Source organism: Arachis ipaensis, chromosome B07 (assembly GCF_000816755.2).
Source record: "Arachis ipaensis cultivar K30076 chromosome B07, Araip1.1, whole genome shotgun sequence".
NCBI classification, from domain to species: domain Eukaryota; kingdom Viridiplantae; phylum Streptophyta; class Magnoliopsida; order Fabales; family Fabaceae; genus Arachis; species Arachis ipaensis.
The window spans coordinates 2,186,689-2,211,029 of NC_029791.2; the positions used below are offsets into that span (position 1 = coordinate 2,186,689).

The 24,341-nt window shown below is 38.6% G+C and overlaps 4 protein-coding genes across 8 annotated transcripts; 1 reads left to right on the top strand and 3 right to left on the bottom strand.

The window, feature by feature from the left end:
• Positions 50-3,352, bottom strand: LOC107609020 (EH domain-containing protein 1-like). 2 transcript variants are annotated; one of them, XM_016310839.2, is made up of 10 exons: positions 3,029-3,352; positions 2,595-2,708; positions 2,335-2,437; positions 2,192-2,241; positions 1,819-1,947; positions 1,484-1,735; positions 1,300-1,379; positions 892-1,018; positions 592-735; positions 50-507 (listed from the first exon to the last, which is right to left on the bottom strand). In XM_016310839.2, exons 1-10 carry the CDS (start codon positions 3,170-3,172, stop codon positions 322-324), a joined length of 1,329 nt encoding a protein of 442 aa, XP_016166325.1. In that variant the 5' UTR covers positions 3,173-3,352; the 3' UTR covers positions 50-321. The 2 variants fall into 2 exon arrangements, with proteins under 2 accessions (XP_016166325.1, XP_020962582.1); XM_021106923.1 differs by having other exon boundaries at positions 2,591-2,708.
• Positions 3,975-6,470, bottom strand: LOC107606434 (uncharacterized protein At4g26485-like). 2 transcript variants are annotated; one of them, XM_021106924.1, is made up of 4 exons: positions 6,397-6,470; positions 4,893-4,992; positions 4,603-4,801; positions 3,975-4,520 (listed from the first exon to the last, which is right to left on the bottom strand). In XM_021106924.1, exons 1-4 carry the CDS (start codon positions 6,397-6,399, stop codon positions 4,229-4,231), a joined length of 594 nt encoding a protein of 197 aa, XP_020962583.1. In that variant the 5' UTR covers positions 6,400-6,470; the 3' UTR covers positions 3,975-4,228. The 2 variants fall into 2 exon arrangements, with proteins under 2 accessions (XP_020962583.1, XP_016163985.1); XM_016308499.2 differs by lacking the exon at positions 6,397-6,470 and having other exon boundaries at positions 4,893-6,033.
• Positions 6,587-10,918, bottom strand: LOC107609019 (EH domain-containing protein 1). Of its 3 annotated transcripts, none has more exons than XM_016310836.1 (16): positions 10,435-10,917; positions 10,236-10,315; positions 9,932-10,000; positions 9,799-9,856; positions 9,606-9,661; positions 9,476-9,512; positions 9,306-9,385; positions 9,009-9,122; positions 8,743-8,845; positions 8,570-8,619; positions 8,169-8,297; positions 7,835-8,086; positions 7,659-7,738; positions 7,278-7,404; positions 6,984-7,127; positions 6,587-6,905 (listed from the first exon to the last, which is right to left on the bottom strand). In XM_016310836.1, exons 1-16 carry the CDS (start codon positions 10,517-10,519, stop codon positions 6,720-6,722), a joined length of 1,650 nt encoding a protein of 549 aa, XP_016166322.1. In that variant the 5' UTR covers positions 10,520-10,917; the 3' UTR covers positions 6,587-6,719. The 3 variants fall into 3 exon arrangements, with proteins under 3 accessions (XP_016166322.1, XP_016166323.1, XP_016166321.1); XM_016310837.2 differs by having other exon boundaries at positions 9,306-9,370; positions 10,435-10,916; XM_016310835.2 differs by having other exon boundaries at positions 9,306-9,512; positions 10,435-10,918.
• Positions 22,077-24,257, top strand: LOC107608902 (protein transport protein SEC13 homolog B). Its single transcript, XM_016310679.2, has 2 exons — positions 22,077-22,180; positions 22,958-24,257. Exon 2 carries the CDS (start codon positions 22,962-22,964, stop codon positions 23,865-23,867), a length of 906 nt encoding a protein of 301 aa, XP_016166165.1. The 5' UTR covers positions 22,077-22,180; positions 22,958-22,961; the 3' UTR covers positions 23,868-24,257.

Here is a 24,341-nt window from a genome sequence, read left to right on the forward strand (position 1 = left end):
TAATTGTTTGACTTCAGTGATCAAACTTTGAAGAAGTGCTTTTAAGAAATTTAAGACAGAACCAACCAAGCTTTAAGTGATTAAATCAATGATTTCTTAGAGGACTACAATGAAGGTTGTCAACTCTTCCATTATTTTCTGACATGGAACTTATTGGCTACTACAAAAATGATTAATAATACAGAACACAGTCTAAACCCCTCCCCCAAAAAAGAATAGAAAATACAAAATAAAGATATCTGATAACATCTACAATATGCTGCAGATATCTTAAACTCCAATCAATGCAATAACTATTTAACTGGCAAAATTGCTCTTAAACTAATCATAGGTATTCTTAAAATTCTTCAAGAGGTTAGGAATGTCATAAGCTAACATATCATCTACTGCTTGTATCATTTTTGGTTTCAATCTCTCAAAATTGTCAATATTGAAACCACTCAATATCTCTCTGAAATGCTCAATGTCTGGGAAGTCCCCAGGAGGTAGATGGAATTCTCTTTGTACCTGTTTTTTCAAAGTTTAAAGTCATATATGAGTTTGTGTGTGAAATGCATGTGAAACACATCAGATTACATGCTGAATTCCTACCTTTACAAATTCTGAAGCCAAATTATCAATAAGCCTTTCCTGAGCTTTAGCTTTGCCCATCAAAACCGGCATCTCATTTTTAAGATGACTGATAATGCAAGCATGTATCTTGGCAGCTCGTGCCCGTTTTACAAATTCATTGATCTACAGTTAGTCAATACACACAAACAAAATTGTTATTATTATTTATTAGAACACCACTAGCAATTCTGGGAATATCATTATGCATGAACATATGAGTGGTCTGATTTTAATGGAAAAATATAACTGAGATAAACAAAATAATAACACGGAACTCACTCTTCGATCACAGGCCATCTTTGGTATATCTTTTAGGTCTGAAAGAAGGTCATCTTGTTCTTTTTCAAAGAGCTCCCTACCGATTGGACCACCGGCAGCATCATTTACAGGCTTATCAATGAAGGAGCTGACAGAATAAAGTATTTCAGCACAAAACAGCACATGGCAATATAATGATCAAGGAAAAGAACTCGGTTATATCATTTCTAAATTGTATAGTACATGATACAAAAGACAAAAGGTGGGAAAAAATTGAAAATAAACAAGTTTTCTTCAAATAAAGCAAACAATAGCCAGAACCATATAGTTTCAGAAATAAAGTGTCTCTCTAACTCTGCAAGTGAAAGAAAACACTTAAAGTGATGACAGTTTATTAGAATCTAGAAATACATTTATAAAGTGACCTACCCAATATACACACGTGTGACTTCAGGTGTATTCAGCACCTTCCCAAGTGACCACATTAATGCTCCATAAACCCTCATTAACTGCAAATAAGACCAAAAATAGGTTAGGTTGCACCTTACCAATTACCATGTTGCAGTATATTTAATAAATAAACAAATGGCAGTTTAACTATACATGCTCTTACTTGTTGAGTATCAACTTGGTCTGCCTTGTTCAAAACGACTCGAACTTTGTCATCATGCCCACGTAAGGATGAGATCACACGCTTGAACTCATCACTAATATCAAGTTTGTGAGGATCAAACAGGAGAAGTATCAAATCACATTTGGCAGCAAACCAAGATGTTACACCGGTAAAATCATACGAGCGTTGTGTTCGTTGCTTTTCTCCAGATAGAACTCCAGGACTATCCACAAGTGTAATCTGGTCTAGTAGCTTTGGATGTTTGCATAAAAGAGTAAGTCCAAATACCATAGGAAAATCTGATAAACTGCTTCAATGGCTCTAGCGCAACCTACCGGATGAGGCATCTGAGCACACTCAAACTTTGACAAAAATGCCGTGCCAAAACTTGTAAGACCACTAAATGGCATGTCTGCTTGGACAGCAACAGTATTTCCAGGAATGGTTCTCTCGTCAGGCCCAGACTGTCTTAAAAGTTATGCATTAGTAAGCTTTTTCCTATTTACCACGAAATAGGTAGATTATTGGATGTTTCACAGATACCAATAATTCAAATCATTAAAACTTAGCACTAATTCTAGAGTACAAAGTACTAACTCCACTATAAAGTTTTACACCTTATACGGATAACTAGAAATCAAATTGATTACTAATTTGAAACAAAGAAAATCTTGATGTCAATACAGTTGTGGGAAGTTTGGCATGTACCATGATAGCAACAAACCGATCAGTTGTAGGCTCAGGTCCAATATGGGCTCCTGCAATAATGAGAAACCAAACGTTATCAAATAAATTTCCATAAGAGAGATTAGCAATCTTATATGTATACACGAATACACAAAACCACTTGCCTGGATAATTACTTTTAAGGAGATGTTTGATAAATGTTGTTTTACCAGTTGAGTATTGACCCAAAAGCATAACCATTGGCTTGGCTTCAAAATCACTATTTGTCTAGTGTGTGTAAAAATTTCCAGGTCAATAAATTGTGCATAGCCATAGAAAAAAGACAAACATAAAAAAATGAATACAGTGAACAGCTAAAGTTGACAGTGAATCTAGATTGGGAAGTCAATTTTTCAAAGGACAAAAAATAGAGGAACTTACTGACCAGTAATGGGAATACAAAATCATTAAAACGATATGTAACTTCTAATGGCTTCAATTTCTGGATGTAGAGTTTCTTCAAGCCATCAATTATTGAGGTCACAGAGGAAGGTGAAACCTGTACAATGTGGATTATGGGAATCAATTCATGTAACAATATTAATATAAAAAAAACATATTAGATTAGAAAAAATACATGACAAAAAATGCAAAATTTGTTAGTCTATAAAAGGAGCAAACAAGATTAGAATCGCATTTCAAGTGTGAGAAATCAAATTAGTAATAGTCCTGCCTAAATATATTAGATATACGAAACCAACACATACTAAAGCTGTTAAATTTCGTTAAAAGTCGTCAAATTTTCTGCTAACAGCTAAAACCCTACAACACAAAAGGGGCAGAAAAATCGAATATTTATGATGGAAGTGGAACCATTACCTCGCTCTGCGATTGGGAAAGTAGGGATTGGAAGTGATCGGAGAAGGTGGATAAGTGTTGGGACCTCAGCGAAGCAGAGAGAAGCGTTGAGCTTCGAGAAATGGTTTTGGACACGTGGCGGGATAAAACCATGTGCACGAACATTGCTGCGATGGCGAAGAAGAAGAAGAAGAAGAAGGGAACTGAATGGGAAAAAGGGAGAATATTCTTTGTAATGGAGATCAATGTTGCTGCATTGAATATTTGTTGTCCATTGAAGTATTCACCTCAGAAACACACAGAAAGTGAGGGAAAAATGGAAAATGTTGAGGAACAAAACCAAAATGCAAACGACATCGTTTTCAACTGATTATAACAATTTTAGGTTAAACAAAAAAAACTAACGTTGTTAAAAAATGCGTTTAAGTAAATAATTATACTGTCTAAGTTTATAATTTCTGCTTTATTTATCTAATATTTAAATATTTTCAATTACTATTCTAAAATTCATGTGTCTAATTAAAATTGTAAAACAAAAAAAAAGGTAATTACACCAATGAATATGTCAAAAACATTCTTATAATAATTTTTGTTTAAGAAATGTGACTTATTTATTTAGCCACACTTTAAATAAAAATAACACTTTTATAACATACAAAAATTAAGTCTCATAACTTATAATCTAATAATTAAAATAAAATATTTTCACATGATAACAATCATAAAATCTACGTTGGAGTAGCCAAACAAAAAAAACATGTATTTATTGCTAGCACACATGCAAGATTTGAAGATCATTTGAGATAGGTTTCACGCGCAATGAGAAGATGAATCCATTCACATGTTTGGATGGAAGTATAGTATTCAGATGAGTAAATTAAATCGAAGTAAAAGTTTTATAAAATTAGTTAACTTATTTAAAATCGTAATAACAACACATTTTTAGAGTGAAATTAAAATTCTAATTACTATATCATTATAGCTAATAATATCATCAACCATGTACAATAATGTCCCAAAACAAAGGAAAATACTCTCTACTCGGTATTTTCCTTTCACAAAACAAAACATGTACTAGGTATTTTCACAAAACAAAACAAAATACTATACTAGGTATTTTAACAAAACATGTACAACTGTGATGGTATTTAAGTCCGTGTCTACGCAGGTTCAGATAAAAAATTTTTATTTTTAACACGGTTAAGACACAGCAGACACAAGTTAGCAATCTACAATAATGTGTGATATACAGAATTTGAAGGTGCTGCATTGACCAACAGGAAAGCTGTCGTCGCATCTATTTCCATGACCTCTCTTGTTAATGTAACCTGGATAATCAAATATTCCAAAAGGTACTTCTTCTACCAATGACAACTTAGCTTCCTTTGCTAGCTTCACTATTCCCCAGTAAGAAAAAGGGGATGCTGTCTTGTGTGTAACATGAACTTCTCCATATTCCTTTAACATCTTCCTAGCACTCTTCAAGAACCCTCTTACAACCTCCTGGTGCAGCCTGAAATAATAGTAGTACCACACTTTGTTAACTCAATCAAGCAACCTTGTGAATTGTTTTATTTGTAGTTGAACTAACTTACATAATTTGCAGCAACTGACTCTCTTTTCCATAAAATCCAGCATGGGGAAAATTGAAGACTATTCGGTCAAATAACTTGTTCTCTAAGAGTGGGTGATGGTTCATTATGTGGCCATCTACTTCATGCACAAGAGTACACCCAAGATTCTTCAACTCATCCAAGTTTCTTGAAGCTCTAGAGTATTTTCTCACTAGTGACTCTAATTAAAGAAAAAGAGTTGGAACGAATACAAAAACATCTTAGGATGGAATTGATGAATGAATATGCTAACAAAAGCGTAGTTTGTGTACCTTTGGAGTCAAGGGAAGTGGCAACGATGTTTGAAGCTGAACCAAATGCAGTCGCCAAACTAAGTGCAAATGAGAAGTCCCCCTCTCCAACAAGAAGTATCTGATGACAACTGCTATAGTGCTTAATTCTTTTTACTTCCATTTTACATTTTACTAGTCATGCATTCAAATGATACCATAAACTAGATTGTAACTAGTTGTCCAAATACTGATACTAATGCTAGCAATATATATATATATATATAGTCCGCATTGATTAGCTTACTCATCCATTTTCCGAGAAAGTTTAATTATGGAGAGGCAATTGCTTAATTACTGAGTTTTTCTATGGATAAGATATGTTATTCTCATTAATGGCATTGCACAAATCACAATTGAGCCTTTCAGTTGCTCGTTACATCGCTGGCCAATGAAATTATAATTTTTTTTTGTTGCTCACGTATTCTCTCTCCAGAAAAATTATAACCTTAAATGTATTATACCAAACATTTATTTACAGGCAGACAAACACATTAAAATATAAAATTATATTTAACAAATAAGAAGATCCATGTGGTATGGTTCATCTCTACTTTTTGTTCATCCATCACAAAAGATAGCTACTGTAGCTACGTGGAGAAGGATGCAGAAGTGGAGTAGAAAGAGCTGTCAAGGATCAAGTATTCATCAAGGGTCAGAAATCCTTCTTGGAAACCAAGTCAAGATGGAAGGCTCATATTGATGAAACTTAAAGAAAATGGATAAGAGAGAGGTAATTGCATATTGGTGTCTGTAATCAAGATGATTATAGTGAAATTCCATCATTGTTGTGATGGAGACTAGATGTAAGCTGCATTGCACTTTGCTGAACCATGGTGTGATTCTCTCTTAAATTATCTCCTGACTGGTTACGAGACAAAAAGAAAATGTCTCTTGACTAGATACGAGACAAAAAGAAGAAAAATCTCTTGAAGTCATTTCAAAGGGTAGAAAATAACACTCAGCAAAAAATGGGTTAAAATTCAACCCCCTTCTCTTAGCCACTGATTACTATCATAGTGTGTAGATATTAACAACGAACACAACTTACTTTTTTATTTTTTCTTTCATTTTTTCTATCAATTTTTTATTATTATATTTTTCTTCCTAAAATTTTTATATGAAAAAAAAGTAAATTAGTCTTTCATTTTTGTTCTTTTTATATTTAGTTTATCACCAAATAAAATACGATAACACTAATTCTTGGGTCTTTATCTTTTATGTTATATTCTCAGTGTCCTGTCCGCATAACTAAACATAGCCTTACAGTTGGAAGGAAAATGTTAGTAAATTAAAGTTTTATAATTTATTTTTTTATGTTTAAAATATCACTAATCAAAATACAAGAACATTAATTTTTGTAACTCTATCTTTTGCGTCATGTTTTCAGAAACCTATCTTATCCTGTATTCGTGATTAAATGCAGTTATTTGCTTTATTTTAAAGTCCATAGTTTGAAATAATGAGTATAGGAAATGAAAGTTACCATAGTTAATTTTTCCGGAAAAAAATGCTCCTAGTCCTTATTCTTCGTGTATATCCATACCTCACAATAAAAAATTAAAAATTCAACAAATATAAATGAAAAAATAAAACTGTCGCATTGACAGCTTTTTTTTCTTCAACTTTTTGAACTTATTCACGAAAACAAAATGATAAAGAATACAGTAAGAAAGTTAACGAAAAAAAAAAAAGGCACGTTACATAAAAAATGGCATGATACATGGTATACAGAGTCTGCTACAAATGCCTAAACTCCAATAAACTACTGATTATTTAATTATTTAACAGGCTCAATTGCTCGTAAAACTAATCATATGGATTCCTAAAATTTTTCAAGAGGTTTGGAATGTCATAACCTAACATGTCATCTACTGCCTGTATCATTTTTGGTTTCAATTTCTCAAACTTGTCAAAATTATAACCACTTAGAGTCTCTCTGAAATGTTCAACATCTGGGAAGTCTCCAGGAGGTAGATGAAACTCCCTTTGTACCTGTTTCAAATTTTACAGTCACTTATGTGCTGATGCACATTACCATTGTTATGAAAGAGACTTATGCAGAAATCCTACCTTTCCAAATGCTGCAGCCAGATTATCAATAAGCTTTTGCTGAGCTTTAGCTTTGCCCATCATAGCAGGCATCTCCTTTTTAAGATGACTGATAATGTAAGCATGTATCTTGGCAGCTCGTGCCCGTTTTACAAATTCGTTGATCTACATAAACACAAACAATATTTTATTATTTATACGAAGCAGCAACTTCAACAAACAAAACACACCTAGCAGAGTAGCAGCAATTGACAAAACATTGGTTAAATACTAAAATATAATAAAGAAAAAGCAAAGTTAGATGGATGAACTCACTCTTCGATCACAGGCCTTCTTTGGTATATCTTTTAGGTCTGAAAGAAGGTCCTCTTGTTCTTTTTCAAAGAGTTCCTTACCGATTGGACCACTGACAGCATCATTTATGGGTTTATCGTTGAAGGAGCTGACAGAATAAAGTAATTAAGCACAAACAGCACATGGCAATCTCATGATCAAGAAAAATAACTCAGTGATCAAGTCTAAATTGCATAGTACATGATAAAAGGTGGAAAAAGAATGAAAGATAAACAAGTCTTCCTCCAATAGAACAAACATAGCCAAAACCATGTGATTGTAGAAACAAAGTGTCTCTATCTCAACAAGTGAAACACTTAAGTTATGGCAATTGTTTAGAGATACACGTATAGAGTAACCAACCCGATATACACACGCATGACTTCAGGTGTATTCAGCACCTTCCCAAGTGACCACATCAATGCTCCATAAACTCTCATTAGCTGCAAATAAGCGCAAATAGTGGTTAGGTTTCCCCTTAACTTGTTGGGTCAATTTAATGAGTAAACAGATGGCAGTTTAACTATACATGCTCTTACTTGTTGAGTATCAACTTGGTCTGCCTTGTTCAAAACTACTCGAATTTTGTCATCATGCCCACGCAAGGATGAGATCACACGCTTGAATTCATCACTAATATCAAGCTTGTGAGGATCAAACAGGAGGAGTATCAAATCACATTTGGCAGCAAACCAAGATGTTACACCTGTAAAATCATATGCCCGTTGTGTTCGTTGCTTTTCTCCGGATAAAACTCCGGGACTGTCCACAAATGTAATGTGGTCCAGTAGCTTTGGATGATTGCAAAAAGTATAAGTCCAACTACCAAAGGAAAATCTCTTAAACATTTTCAATGGTTCTAGAGCACCTTACCGGATGAGGCATTTGAGAGCACTCAAATTTTGACAAAAATGCGGTGCCAAAACTTGTAAGACCACTAAATGGCATGTCTGCTTGGACAGCAACAGTATTTCCAGGAATGCTTCTCTCGTCAGGTCCAGACTGTACAATAGTACTATTTGCTAGTTAAAATTAAAGCGGTAGTAATTTATTTCCCAATTACTTCAAGATAGTTACATTATTAGATGTTCACAGACAACAATGATTCAAATAATCAGAAACTTGGCAGTTATTCTACGATACAAAGTACTAAGTACACTGTAAAGCATTGTACTCAGATAAGTTGAATCTTGTTGGTAAAATCATATTGATTAGTTAATTCAAACTAAGAAAATCTTGATGGTAACAGAATAATTGGACAATTTGGCTCGTACCATGACAACAACAAACCGATCAGTTGTAGGCTCCGGTCCAATATGGGCTCCTGCAGTCATGAAAAAACAAGAGAAACGTAGAAACATTATTAAATAAATTTTTGAAACAGATATCATGAGCAATTCCATACATATCGAGGACACACAAACCCTCAAAGCAGAGAATCACTTGCCTGGATAACTACTTTTAAGTAGATGTTTGATAAATGTTGTTTTACCAGTTGAGTATTGACCCAAAAGCATAACCATTGGCTTTGCTTCAAAGTCACTATTTGTCTGAGTGTGAAAAAAAATTCCAATCAATAATAAATTAGCAATTTTGTATTACTTAAAAAACACTAACATTAATAGAAAAGAATGCAAACTAAAAAATGTATTTAATCGAATAACTAAAAGTTGACACAAATCTTCCAAAGTACAAAAACACTAAATTACTGACCAGTAATGGGGATACAAAATCATTAAAACGATAAGTAGCTTCTAATGGCCTCAACTTCTGGATGTAGAGTTTCTTCAAGCCATCAATTATTGAGGTCACGGAGGAAAGTGAAACCTGTAGGCATGTATTTGGAGGAAGGGGGGAATTAATAACAAGTAAGAATGTATTGACAATATATAAGAACTGAAAATAGCAAAGAAGCAGCAAAACCGAAAGTAAAAAGAAACTATAGAAATGCCTGTCAATAGTTGAAAAATGAAATGAATATTCCATATGAAACAGTAACAAAATTGTTACCTTTTTTGTTGACTTCGAAGAGAACCAACTACTTGAAGATGGTGATGGCTGCAATGGAGAACTACCTGCATTATTGCTAACTACTGAAACTGGATTTTCAAGACGAAAGAGGAATATAGAAACCAAAGGAATACAAATACCCATATTCAGTAATAGTGGGAATAAATTACCATTTGAATCAACTTCTTTTTCTTTATGCCTTTTCTTCTGGATAAACAAAACCAAATAGTAAGCAATTTCCCTAAATAAAAGTTAAGATATCAATCACCACAATAATACTAAAAGTTAGAAAATACTTACAGCCATTAATACATCCAAACCATCCATTGTGGGAGGTTTCAAGTTTTTCAGCTCAACTGAAAAGCAGAAGTTCACAATCAACATATGCGGACAGCAACAAGAATTGCCATCATGAAGTCTTCAACTACTAAAAAATATATATATATATTCAAACCAAACAACGGCAAACAAATCTAGAAGTACAAAAACTCACCACCACTAGAAAGAAGATCTTGTGTTATTGGTTGGCCGGATTGTGCCAAAGAAATTAGCTACATTTCAAAAAACGTAAGCACTATAGAAAGAGTTCAACATCACATTCCAACTAAAAAATAACATGAATTCACCTGCATAGCAATGATGAACTCTGCAAAACCAAGATATCCTTGTCGCTTCGAATCCGCAATAGCCCACACCTTCAATTTTGGCAAATTGGAGCACACAAATAAACAATTCAGTTAAAACTTGAGAAGAAATCAACTGTGATACATATCAGCTAAGCACAACTCCTACAAACCACTCAACCATTCATAGCCAGCTAGCATCTATATAATCAGAAGCTAGAGAGTTCAAAACTAATCAAATATAAAGCTGAAACTAACCACTATCATTAGAATCAATAATTGCAATGAAAAACAAAAAATACAAAACCTGCTTAAGATCCTGGCGAGACAAATTGGACATGGCGAAAAACTTGGTGGCATCACTCCCCGTAATGCGGCCATCGCCATCTGAAATAGAGAAAAAGCACAGTACAAATTCATCGATTTTTGAACACGAACATCACCACAATCAGCAACACCAAAAAATAAAAATTAAATAAACTAAAATAATTGAAAACTTTGCGTACCTGAATCGGCGTAATTGAACCACTGCTGGTAGATGATCTGGTTCTCTTTGGAGCAGGAACCGATTGGGATCGGGTCGAATTCCATCGATTCGCTGCGTTTGGAACGCCTTTGAAAACGCGACGGTTAAGATCTCGTGTCGTTTACTACTCTTTATAGTTTATACTTGCGTTCGGCAAAGTAGAAACTAGAAAGCGTGACTGTGTTTATTAAACGACGACGATGAACTCCACCAGCGTCGTCGTTTTGGGAGTGGAAACCCGAGTTGGAGGTGAAGCACGCACTATTTTGCTGATTTAACGAACCCTTTTATTTTATTTATTTATTTATTTATTTATTTATTTCATGTGAAGTTATGTGATGGCGCCAAACATTAAGGGGCAAGGTTTTTTCTTATTACTTTAACTACTCCTTGAAGCTTAAGCAAGCTTAACGTTAATGGCAGTTTGTGCCACCTCTTGCTTTTATCTTCTAAGTTCGCTATATTATTTATTATTTTTGACTATTTGAGGATACATGATTTATAATTTTTCTTTCTTTTATTGACTGATATCTACGTTTCTCTATTGCAAGTATCAGAACTAATAACGTGATTACATTTATCTTTATTGATTATGACGTGATTACGTTTATCTATAAAATATTATAATGATACATTTGCCAACCAAAAATTATAGCCAATAAATAGATGGTAATGTTTTAAGTATTATTATTACTGTATATTGTTAGTCAATCAGATAAATTTCGAACTTTAGATATTTGTTAAAGTGAGTAAGTGACTAATGAATTAAATATTAGACTAATTTAAATTGATTATATTATTATTACTGTTATTATTATATATTGTATATATGGTTCCGATCCAGTTTCTTACATAATTAAAAGGTGTAAAATCTTTTTTTTTTATATAGTTGTGTTCATACCCTGACCCAATAATAAGGTCCAGGTCCAAATAAAAGGTCCAATACGAAGGGTTGAGCCTCGCCTAGCACCGACCTTCCTCCTGCGAAGTCGGTTCTTATCATGACTTACCCTAAAGAAGTCGGGGACGAGGATTAACTGGCAGATAATCACTCGTTTAAATGAGTAACTGCCCCTAGAATCTCTCTAACCACTTCCAGGAGCCATATCTTAACCTCCCTAAGATAAAAGGACGGTTATCACCCTAAAAATGTGGCATTACTTCAACGGTGGTTATTGGTTCACCACTATAAATACACTGACACCTCTCAGGTATCTCTAAGTCCCAATACTCTCTAGACCTGCTCACACCCTTGCTGACTTAGGCATCGGAGTGTCTTTGCAGGTACCACCCCCCGCTCGTTCATACTCATAAGTCGGACGGAGGCCCTCAAGGCGTAGACCCGCTCGAAGGCTTCCTTCCTCAGACGATTGGGCCAACCTAGCAAGTCCAGCCCACCATCTCCAGTTACCCCATCGTAACATTGGCGCCGTTGCCGGGGACCCGAGAGATCAACCCGTGATGGCGGACAGATCTCCTGAGGAGGGTCATGTGGAGTCAGATTCCGAACAAGAGAATCTGGACACTGGAGACAATGACGCAAACCTAACCCTCCACCAAGGAACTAACGATCAGCATAGAGAGGGTACTTCCGGAGTCAAAAATCCGAAGGTAAATTCCTCAGAAGGGCGCGAATCGAAAAAGGATGAACCACCCCATGCAACTGAACTTATGGGATTAGTTCATGTCCACCAAAGCCGCCTGGAACAACTGGAACAGGAACGGGAGCGACAAAGAGAAACAGAAAAGAACCTGAAAGAGGAGATGGAACGACGAAAAGAGTTAGAAAAAAAACTCTTGAAGTTGGAATCCTCCCTCAAAAGTCGGAACTCCCGCGACGATCGAGAAGAGTCGCCCCCAGGAGGGGAGGACCCCTTCAGCGAGGACATAATGAAGGCAAAAGTTCCGAGGAACTTCAAAAGCCCCGATATGGACCTCTACGACGGAACCTCAGATCCGAAGCATCACTTAAGAAATTTCAAAAGTCGAATGTATCTGGCTGACGCTTCTGACGCTACGCGATGCAAAGCCTTCCCGACCACTCTGTCGAAAGCAGCAATGAAGTGGTTCGATAGCCTCTCCCCGAGGTCAATCACCAGTTTCGAAGACCTCTCAAGGAAATTCTTGATGAGGTTCTCTATCCAGAAGGACAAAGTAAAACATACACCGAGCCTCCTGGGAATAAAGCAGGAGGTCGGAGAACCCTTACGAGCCTATATGGAAAGGTTCAACAAAGCATGTTTAGAAATCCAAGACCTGCCCACCGAGGCAGTTATTATGGGGTTAGTCAATGGGATTAGAGAAGGCCCTTTCTCACAGTCCATATCAAAAAGGCACCCCGCCTCCTTAAGTGATGTACAGGAAAGAGCTGAGAAGTACATCAACATGGAGGAGAATGCCAGACTGAGAGATTCGAGTTGGCGACCCGGGCATCTTCCCTCAACAAAAGAGAGGGATAGGGAGCCCAAGAAGAAGGAAGAACTCGGTCTCGATAGACCAAGAAAATATCACTCTTATACTCCTCTAAAGGTTTCTATAGTGGATGTATACAGAGAGATTTGTAATATTGAAAGGCTGCCACCTCCCAGGCCTATTAAAAATAAAAAAGGGGGGAACCGTAGCGACTACTGTGAGTACCATAAAATATATGGTCACTCAACAAATGACTGTTACGACCTTAAAAATGTGATAGAAAAGCTAGCTAGAGAAGGCCGGCTTGACAGATATCTCATAGAAAGATCGGACAGCCATGGAAAGAGAAAGCGAGACGATGAGGATAGAAGAGACCCACCACCGCAGACTCCGGAGAGACATATCCATATGATCTCAGGAGGGTTTGTAGGAGGAGGACTCACCAAGTCCTCTCGCATAAGGCATCTCAAGCGAGTCTACCAAGTCGGAAGCGAGTCACCCGACCTTCCAACCATATCATTCACAAAGGAGGATGGGCAAGGAGTAATCCCTGGACACGACGATCCAGTGGTAATAACCATGATCCTAGCAAATGCCCATCTCCACAGAACCCTAGTAGATCAAGGAAGCTCAGCGGACATCCTTTTCAAGCCCGCTTTTGACAAACTAGGGCTAGATGAAAAAGAATTAAGAACCTACCTCGACACCTTGTACGGATTAGGCGACACGCCAATAAGACCACTGGGATTTCTACCCCTTCACACCACTTTTGGAAAAGGGAAAAAATCCAAAACTCTGAGTATAGACTTCATAGTCATCGACGTAGGGTCAGCATATAATGTTTTAATTGGCAGAGCTACCCTTAATCGACTCGGAGCAGTGGTGTCCACTCCCCACCTGTGCATGAAATTCCTGACCTCAGCGGGAATAGCAACGGTGAGGAGAGATCAGAAATTGGCAAGGAAATGCTACAACGAAAGCCTGAACCTAAGGGGAAAAGGCAAAGAAGTTCACACCATAGAGCTCGGCGGTGTAAGGGCCAGGGAAGAGCTGCGACCACAGCCGGGTGGAAAAACCGAAGAAATACAGGTCGGCCAAGAGGAAGGAAAAAATACCAACATAGGAACCAACCTAGGGGAAACCCTAAAACAAGGGTTGACTAAACTCCTAAGAGACAATTCTGACCTCTTTGCCTGGAAAGCCTCCGACATGCCCGGGATAGATCCCGAGCTCATGTCCCACAAGCTCTCGGTATACCCAGGGTCTCGACTTGTACAACAAAGAAGACGCAAGCTCGGCCCGGAACGAGCCCTAGTAGTAGAAGAACAAGTACAGGCACTCTTAGAAGCCGGCTTCATCAGATAAGTCAAATATCCAACATGGCTAGCTAATGTAGTGCTAGTCAAAAAGCAAAATGGCAAATGGAGAATGTGTGTCGACTACACCGACTTAAATAAGGCATGTCCCAAGGACCCTTATCCACTACCAAGTATTGATACCCTAGTAGACTCTAGCTCGGGATATCAATACTTGCCGTTCATGGATGCCTACTCGGGGTATAACCAAATCCCGATGTATGAGCCGGACCAGGAGAAAACATCATTCATCACGCCCAGAGCTAATTTCTGTTACGTGGTCATGCCATTTGGATTGAAAAATGCAGGGGCCACATATCAGAGGCTGATGAACAGGGTGTTCGCTCCTCACCTTGGGAGCCTAATGGAAGTCTACGTCGACGACATGCTGGTAAAAATCAAGGAAGAAGTCAACCTCTTGGCAGACCTCTCGCAAGTCTTCGACACCATAAGGTTACACGGGATGAGACTAAATCCCGCAAAATGTGCCTTCGCGGTAGAAGCTGGAAAATTCCTGGGTTTTATGCTGACACAGAGAGGGATTGAAGCAAATCCCGATAAGTGTAAAGCTATCCTGGAAATGAAGAGCCCGACTTGCAGGTTCTTGGCAGGGTCAGCACTCAAATCCCTTCCACTACTTTCTTTATTAAAAAAGGGATGCCAGTTTGAATGGACTCCAGAATGCGAAGGAGCGTTCCAGGAGTTCAAAAGATTCTTGAGTCAACCACCAATCCTAACCCGACCTCTAGTCGGGGAAGGTCTCGTCCTTTATTTGTCCGTAGCAGACAAGGATGTTGCATCAGCCCTGATAAGGGAGGACGAGGCCGGGCAGCATCCAGTTTACTTCATCAGCAAAGTTCTACAGGCCCCCGAGCTAAGGTATCACAAACTAGAGAAGTTTGCTTACTCCTTAGTAATAGCCTCACGAAGGCTACGACCTTACTTTCAAGCTCATACAATAAGAGTCCGCACGAACCAACCCATGAAGCAAATCCTCCAAAAGACGGATGTTGCTGGGAGAATGATTCAATGGGCAATAGAGCTCTCCGAGTTCGACGTGAGATATGAAACTCGGACGGCAATCAAAGCCCAATGCCTTACCGACTTCATAGTGGAATACGCAGGAGACCAAGAGGAAAAGCCAACCACATGGGAACTCTATGTAGATGGATCCTCAAACAAGACAGGAAGCGGCGCAGGCATAATATTGGTTGACGAAAGGGGAACCCAAATAGAGGTTTCCCTCAAATTTGAATTCCCAGCTTCAAATAATCAGGCAGAATACGAAGCCCTGATCGCTAGATTAAAGCTGGCAGAAGAAGTCGGTGCAACAAAAGTGATGATATACAGCGACTCCCAAGTGGTGACCTCCCAGATAAACGGAGAGTATCAGGCAAAAGATCCAAATATGAAGAGATACTTGGAAAAAACTTTGGAGTACCTCGGGCGCTTTGCGGAAACCGAGGTTAAACACATAACTCGGGATCTCAATAGCAGAGCAGACGCCCTCTCCAAGTTAGCAAGTACCAAGCCAGGAGGGAACAATAGAAGCCTGATCCAGGAAACTCTCCAAGAACCCTCGGTAGTGAAAGCAGAAGGCAAACAAGATGTCCTTGAGGTATCCGGGCTAAACCTCGTATGGATGAATCCTCTGGTCGAATACCTAAAATTTGACGTCTTCCCTAAAGAGGAAAAAGAGGCCAAGAAAATCCGGAGAGAAGCACAACATTACACTTTGGTGAAAAATATCCTTTATAAAAGGGGAATATCGACACCATTGTTGAAGTGCGTACCGACCTCAAGGACCACTGAAGTGCTAGAGGAGGTTCACAATGGGATTTGCGGAAATCATCTCGAAGCAAGGTCGTTAGCCAGGAAGGTCATCCGAGCTGGATTCTACTGGCCGACCTTGCAAAAAGATGCCACCGAGTTTGTGAAAAAGTGTCAGCCATGCCAGATGCATGCAAATTTCCACGTAGCTCCCCCCGAAGAACTCATCAGTATAACTTCTCCATGGCCCTTCGCAAAATGGGGAATGGATTTGCTAGGTCCTTTTCCCCAGGCGCCAGGACAAGTCAAATATTTGATCGTGGGGATAGACTACTTCACAAAGTGGATAGAAGCAGAACCACTGGCTACTATCACAGCTCAAAGAAGTCGGTGGTTCCTCTACAGAAATATCATCACAAGGTATGGAATACCTTATTCCATCACTACAGATAATGGAACCCAGTTCACCGACTCTACCTTCAGAAGCCTGGTGGCCAGTATGAAAATCAAACACCAGTTCACCTCGGTGGAACATCCACAAGCCAATGGACAAGCCGAGGCAGCCAACAAAGTCATACTGGCAGGGCTGAAGAAAAGACTACAAGAAGCAAAGGGAGCCTGGACATAAGAGCTCCCACAAGTGTTGTGGGCTTATCGGACAACGCCACAATCTGCCACTGGAGAAACGCCCTTCTGACTTGTCTATGGGGTAGAAGCTATGATACCAGTAGAAATCAGTGAGCAAAGCCCAATGGTGATTCTTCATGATGAAATCGGAAACATACAGGGGCACAAAGAAGAGCTAGAGTTGCTCCCCGAAGTCCGAGAACAAGCCCAAATAAGAGAAGCAGCACTGAAGCAAAGGATGGCTACCAGATACAACAAGAAAGTCATTCAAAGAAATTTCGCACTAAGTGATTTGGTCTTAATCAGAAACGACATAGGAGTCAACAAGTCAGGGGAAGGAAAACTCGCTGCCAACTGGAAAGGACCCTACAAAGTCAGCGAGGTCTTAGGAAAAGGTTATTATAAGGTGACCGATCTAAGCGGCGCCGAGTTACCAAGATCGTGGCATGCTTGTAATATTAAAAGGTACTATAGTTAAGAGCGAACTCTACTCCCTGATGTACTCTTTTCCCAACTTCACGATTTTTTCCCAAACATTAGAGGGTTTTTTCTGAAGAAGGGTTTTTAATGAGGCATCATAGTAGAGGCTAAGGGGAAAAAATTATTAAAAACCCTTAGTAGCAGTAAAGTACCTTCCCAAATTAATAAAGATCTTTTACAATATCTCTTATAAATTCCTTCTCGTTTATTTTTTCTTCCTACGAAACGCGCCGACTTAAGCTCGACAAAACGTGAAAATCCCATGAACCGACCTAGATGGTCGTCAGGATAAAACGACGAGGTACAAGTCGGTGTAAAGAGGTTATAAAAGTTGATCGTGAGAAACTCGCAAACATTCCGACTTATAAGTCAAAATGAAAAACCGAGTAGAAAAGAAAACGCATCGCAAAAATAACCTAAGTCATAGAACTCAATAAAACAAAGTTGAGTATAAGGAATAACAAAAAAGATATCAAAAAACCTAGGAAAAAGCTTAAAGAATGTCCTAAAGCGAAAAGGCTTAGAAAGACAGACAAGCAAAAGGTTTTCAGAAAAGATTAAAAGGACTTCGAAAAATCAAAATCAGAAAGCATGCACACAAAAAGGTAGCTAAAACCCTTATACCAAAAAAGGGTATTTTTGTTAAATAAAACCCTTATCTAAAAAAGGACAATTATAAATATTTTTGTTTACGGCCATAAAAGGCCTAGGCAAATGTCAACATACCACCACAACAAATATAAAGAGTTTAAAAAAAGAGGGGACCCACAGGCCGGGCCCCCATATAGCCAACAAATTTTTAAAGAGCATCACCACCAGGATTGAAGGGAGTAGATGGATCACCACCAGAGTCGGGAAGAGAAGTCGGAGTGCCATCAGGACCAGGGAGAGAAGTGTCCATAGGAGTCGGAGAAGAGGTGCCGAGAGGTCGGGAGGAACTCGGAACATCTTTTTGACGAGGAGGAGACTCAATGATTCTCTGCCCCCGAGTCTTCAAATCTGACTCGGTGATGACCTCGGGAGCAGGGAGATAAACTATGGCACCATCAATAACGACCTTGTCAGGATCCAAAGGAGAGAAATCCAGGTCGGGAGCAAGGACTCCGACCTGCTCCTTAAAAATCCTCCAGGCCTCCTCTGCCCCCTCAGCAATAGAGTCCTCCAACTCGGCATAGGCTGTCCGAGAGTTCAACAAATCCCTCCTTACAGCCACAAGGTCCTCAAATAAACTTTGATAACTCTCCTGCGCCTTCTTTCTCAAGCCCTCCTCCATGTTACGTAGGGCTTGTAACTTACTTTCCTTCTCTCGGAGGCTATCCCTCTCCTCCTTCAATTTGGCGACCTCCTTCTTCAACTCCTTCTCATGTTCCTGATATATGAGAAGCCTCCCCTCCAACTCTTCAACCTTAGAGGTTGAACCCAGAGAGCTAAGAGGAGTCTTCTCAAAAATATCAAGGAACTTGGCACAAATCCCCGCCGCCCTGATACTCTCCTCAGCCAGAATAGTGAGGTGGTTCTGAATAGAAACATCATCCATACCTATACGGGTATGGGGATATATGAACTTTCGGATAAATGCAAGAGCATCTACCTTAGCCTCACCTTCAAAAGAAGAGCCAGACTCTAAAGCCTTGCGCTTCTTCTTCTCTGGCTCAAGAGAAGGTCGGGGAGGAGGGGACGGCTGAGAAGAAGCTGAAGCAGGAATAACAATGGGTTGAGAAGGAGTCCCCAAATTTCGGAAAGAAGGGGGAGGAAGAGGAAGAGGAGAGCTAGTTACCCTGGCACCACCGGTTCTGGCGCGAGACCTCGCCTTGGCCTCCTGGACTCTCTGGTAAGACTCATGGGAATTCTTCCTCGCCATCTCTGTAAAAGAAAACAATTAGTAAAACAAGTCGGTAAACTTCAAGTCGGTAGAAGCAAGTCAGAAATAAAGTAGATAAAGGCTACCTAGTTGTGTATGGACAAAAGACGACGACCCCTGGAGAAATTTTTTGGTATCCAGATATGGGGCCCTCCCCCATACTTCTCGGAGGAACCCCACAATGGCCGCCTCCACTTCATCCAGATCCTCCAAACCATATTTCTCACAGGGGGAAGCCTCTAACCAGTACAAGGGAAAGCGAGGGAAAGAATTCTCATCCAAGAAAAAGGGGTGGTGACCCTCTACGCCTTGAACTTTGAAAAAATAATTTTTGAAGTCATGAAAGGATTCGTCAAAAAAGGTGAAAACTCTCCGACCTTGTATAGCCCGGAAAGACACCCATTGTTGCTTATTATTTTGCCCACTGAAGGGTTTGGTCATATGGAAGAGATGAAAGAAAATTCTCAAAGAAGTCGAAAAGTCTAAAGCATGGCTGATAAAATGGTAGATTTTCAGAAAACCCCAGGAATTGGGGTGAAGTTGAGTAGGAGCAACTCGGCAGTAACGCAACACCGACATCTCAAAATCAGAAAATGGAAGAAAAATACCCAAACGGGTAACCATGCTCTCATACATAAAGAAGAAATGAGGGGCCTCCTCAGTGGCCCTCCCGAAGCAAACCCGGTCTTCCGGACCCGGGACCACCAACTCATACTTCGGCTCATCCTCCTCGGAAGTACAAATTCGGTGATGAGTGCGAAGGTTGGTGATAAATTCGGTGTCTACCAAAGGTTCCTCCCCCAGGACCGTAACATCAACCCACTGAGCAAGACTTTCAACAGAAGACATTTTCTTTCTTTTTAAAAAAGGGGTTGGTAAAACTTACAAAGGGAAAAAAAGAAAAGAAAATCAAAAAACATGGTCTCTAAGGGGGAAGTACGGAATCAAACAGAAACCTACGAATCAACATATCCATCCGAAAAATAAAAGCATGCAAACAGAAAGCATGTTGCAAAGGAAGAGGAAGAAAAATCTAACCTTTATCTGAAAAAGGTTGGAGAAAATGAAAGCCTTCAAACGCAAGAATGCTGCAAGAACAGGTGAAGATGAAATTTGAAAAATCGCAGAAACGAAACAATGACAGGGAGGGAAAGTATTTATAAACACGTTAGGGGCATAATGGTAAAAACAGAGCAGTCATAAATAGGTGCACCGTTATCAAGGTAATTAATACCTACGCGAACCTCTAACAGACGCGACGTTTTGATTAGACGTAACTGTGAAAATCAAAAGTCACGAAAGTCACGTTGGTTCCAAACAAACACGTCGGTTCCCTCCCAAGTCGGCTACGTTCCCGAGTAGAATACTCGAACCCAAATCTTAAAAGAAATTGGACTCGAGTAGGGGCACTGTTCATACCCTGGCCCAATGATAAGGCCCAAGTCCAAATAAAAGGCCCAATACGAAGGGTTGAGCCTCGCCTAGCACCGACCTTCCTCCTGCGAAGTCGGTTCTTATCACGACTTACCCTAAAGAAGTCGGGGACGAGGGTTAGCTGGCAGATAATCACTCGTTTAAATGAGTAACTGCCCCTAGAATCTCTCTAACCACTTCCAGGAGCCATATCTTAACCTCCATAAGATAAAGGGACGGTTATCACTCTAAAAAGGTGGCATTACTTCAACGGTGGTTATTGATTCACCACTATAAATACACTGACACCTCTCAGGTATCTCTAAGTCCCAATACTCTATAGACCTGCTCACACCCTTGCTGACTTAGGCATCGGAGTGTCTTTGCAGGTACCACCCCCCGCTCGTTCATACTCACAAGTCGGACGGAGGCCCTCAAGGCGTAGACCCGCTCGAAGGCTTCCTTCCTCAGACGATTGGGCCAACCTAGCAAGTCCAGCCCACCATCTCCGGTTACCCCATCGTAACAAGTTGAATTTTAATTTTGACTCAAAACAAAAAAAGTGTTCAAAAATATCATAATTAGGTAATTAATTTTTTTTTAATATTATCATTAAAGATAAATATTAAATCATTCTTCTACTTTAGTCTATGACAACAATAAAGAAGTTTCACAGTCCATAAATTCAATCCAATAAAATACATAAATTTAATTTCATTTTTTTCACGCAAAAATAAGATAAGATAAGATGATAAAAACTAAAATTAAAACTAAATTTATGTATTCTGTTGGACTGAATTTGTGGTCCGTAAAACTTTTTTATTGTTGTCATGAATTAAAGTAGAAGAATAGTTTAATAATAAATAATTAACTTAACTGCCATCTAAAAACAAAAGTTATAAAAATTTCTAAACCTAAGTATACCACCAAAACACAAACTAACTATTATATTTAACTAAATAAAAAAACTATCTCAGTCAAATATGACACCAAAAATATGATTATATTGTCATTATCCCTCCATGTTAAACTTTATTAACACATTTATTTCCTTTCAATACTTTCAATTCATTTTTTATATATCTGTAGCGGTACCATTTAAATTCATCAAAATTCCACCTAAACACCAATGAATCACCCACATTTCCTAGTCTAATACTATTTTTCATATTCTTATATAATTGTTATTTTTATATATATAACTAAACAACTTTTAATTACACTAAGTTACTCTATTTTTATTATAATCTTGTGCTAAATTTCTCCCTCTATCAATAGAGAAGAAATAATTTGATTTTGTTAATTGAGAGCTGAAACTTCAAATGAAAACAAAAATCTAAAGAAAAGGAATTACATCTAATAAAAACAAAAATGAAACCTCATCTTCTTTAATAAAAAAAAAGGAACATATTCAAATTTGATTGCCAAAATGTTGCATTACTGTCACGAAATTAGAGCTACAAAAAATTAAAAGATCCCACGCAAAAATTAACACCATGTGACATAGTGCATGATTATGTTTAGTAATTGAAACGTATAAAAATATATAAATAGATTTTTTTTTTCGTTTGGTCAGATTTTGGGATTATTGGGCTTATAGAATGGGCTTATAACAGGCCAAGTAAAACTACATGAAAGAAGCAAGCCCAAACAAATATGAACAGATTTTATTCCTCAAAAAACAAAAACACTAGATGACCAAAAATTATATATTCTTCCAAATATTTGTGTTCTGCGTTGTGTGAATAGATCTTAGATCCAAACTCTTACGCTCTTCTTCAGCTGATTTCTACTTCACAAATCACAAGGTACTCTCCTTCTCTCTCTCGATCTCTTCAATTTTGTTGTTCGATATTTAGATCTTTGCATTTCCGTCTTCTCCCCCTTTTTAAGGGATCAGTTTTTTAATTCTTTCATTTTCAATTTTCCGTTTGCTTCTATTCGTTGTCTTTCTTCTATTATATATCATTTGGTTATGGTTATGGTAATCTCAAGTATCGAACCAAATTCTAGTTTCAGTAAGAGGATTTTATCAGGTATCACAATAATCTTTAACAATCAAGCAAATATATGGGATGAGTTTTGAGCTACTAAGACTTTTATGCTGGGATTCTGCCCTAGGGTTTATGTTTTAACGCCGCTATTGGAACATAGGGTTTTGAGAATTGTTTCCTTTTTTTTAAAAAATTGTTATTGTAGATTATAAGTTGTTCTTTCAGTTGAAGCTACCTTGTTTTGGCACATTTCGTTTTCAGTTATTGTAGATTATACCCTTTTTTTAGATTGAGATTACTTTTAGATGCACTATACTGTCATTTATCACATGCTAATCTATGGAAGATTTTAAGGACGCGGGATAAGAGAGTCGGATATTTTTTCTGATATGTACAAATTTATGGTTTGGTAATTGTACATGACTCTTTTATACTGTCATTTACCAAAATTAAAACTGTTTGGATGTCAATGGCTTTTCGCTATATGACTATTTTGTTGTCGACTGTTCGCCATGTTTGATTTATGGAGTTTTAGAAAAATGCAAAAATGATGATTTCTTGCTAAATGGTGGGTTTTGTATGTATGTGCAGAAATATGCCTTCTCAAAAGGTTGAAACGGGTCATCAAGACACGGTCCATGATGTTGCAATGGATTACTATGGTAAGAGGCTGGCTACAGCCTCATCCGATCACACCATTAAGATTATTGGTGTGTCCAACAATGCCTCTCAGCATCTAGCTACCTTGGCTGGTCACCAAGGACCTGTTTGGCAGGTTGTGTGGGCTCACCCGAAATTTGGTTCTCTACTCGCCTCTTGTTCCTATGATGGGCGTGTTATATTGTGGAAGGAGGGTAATCAAAATGAATGGACTCAAGCTCATGTCTTCGATGATCATAAGTCTTCTGTTAATTCAATTGCTTGGGCACCTCATGAGTTGGGTCTTCGCCTGGCTTGTGGTTCATCAGATGGGAATATCTCGGTGTTCACTGCCAGACCAGATGGTGGGTGGGACACTTCAAGGATAGATCAGGCTCACCCTGTTGGCGTAACTTCGGTGTCTTGGGCTCCCTCAACAGCGCCTGGTGCTCTGGTTGGTTCTGGCCTTCTAGATCCCGTGCACAAGCTATGCTCGGGTGGCTGTGACAATACTGTGAAGGTGTGGAAGCTCAGCGACGGGCAGTGGAAGTTGGACTGCTTCCCTGCTCTTAAGATGCATACGGATTGGGTTCGGGATGTTGCTTGGGCACCCAACTTGGGACTCCCTAAGTCCACCATTGCCAGTGCGTCGCAAGATGGTAGAGTGATCATATGGACCGTGGCCAAGGAGGGGGATCAGTGGGAAGGAAAAGTTTTGAATGATTTCAAGACCCCCGTATGGAGGGTTTCGTGGTCCTTGACTGGCAATATATTGGCCGTGGCGGATGGTAACAACAATGTTACCTTATGGAAGGAAGCTGTAGATGGCGAGTGGCAACAGGTGACAACCGTTGAACCTTAGGATCTGAATTTTTTTAATTCTTTTTTCCAGGTCTCGCATGTTAATTTTGGATTATGCTCCTTAGAGCTTACTTCTTAAATATAGTTGACATCACATTTCATTGCATATTATACGGTTTGAGTAATTGTGCTTCGCGAGTTCCTTTGACGTCGCGATCCACTGAACACTCTGTGATTGTAAGATTGAAGTTGAATAGCTTAAGCTGGTTTGTGTATGGATTAGAATTTAGAAGGTCATGTCTCTAGGATATCTGTGACATTTCATTAGAAGTGAGTTGCATAAACTTGTGGCGCATCCTTTTTGATTTTGCACAAGCATGGATTAAATGGATAGTTCTCTACATATTTTAGTCTGTAAGGTATGATCACAAAACAAAATAGTTGTCTTGTTTAATTTTTCTGGTGCTGGAGGTTGTGACCTGTGAACTGCACAAGAACTTAACAAAGGAGTGTGATCGTTAAGCAGTGTGGTTTT

Coding starts and splice junctions, on each gene's coding strand:
- LOC107609020 (XM_016310839.2), bottom strand. CDS start 3,172: ATGTTCGTGCACATGGTTTTATCCCGCCACGTGTCCAAAACCATTTCT. Junction 2,242..2,334: donor CCTTAAAAGTAATTATCCAG/GCAAGTGGTTTT, acceptor TCATTATTGCAG/GAGCCCATATTGGACCTGAG. Junction 1,736..1,818: donor GTGCTCAGATGCCTCATCCG/GTAGGTTGCGCT, acceptor AAACATCCAAAG/CTACTAGACCAGATTACACT.
- LOC107606434 (XM_016308499.2), bottom strand. CDS start 5,034: ATGGAAGTAAAAAGAATTAAGCACTATAGCAGTTGTCATCAGATACTT. Junction 4,802..4,892: donor CACTTCCCTTGACTCCAAAG/GTACACAAACTA, acceptor TTCTTTAATTAG/AGTCACTAGTGAGAAAATAC. Junction 4,521..4,602: donor AGTCAGTTGCTGCAAATTAT/GTAAGTTAGTTC, acceptor CTATTATTTCAG/GCTGCACCAGGAGGTTGTAA.
- LOC107609019 (XM_016310835.2), bottom strand. CDS start 10,519: ATGGAATTCGACCCGATCCCAATCGGTTCCTGCTCCAAAGAGAACCAG. Junction 9,123..9,305: donor CTTCGAAGTCAACAAAAAAG/GTAACAATTTTG, acceptor ACATGCCTACAG/GTTTCACTTTCCTCCGTGAC. Junction 7,739..7,834: donor ACCAAGTTGATACTCAACAA/GTAAGAGCATGT, acceptor GCTTATTTGCAG/CTAATGAGAGTTTATGGAGC.
- LOC107608902 (XM_016310679.2), top strand. CDS start 22,962: ATGCCTTCTCAAAAGGTTGAAACGGGTCATCAAGACACGGTCCATGAT.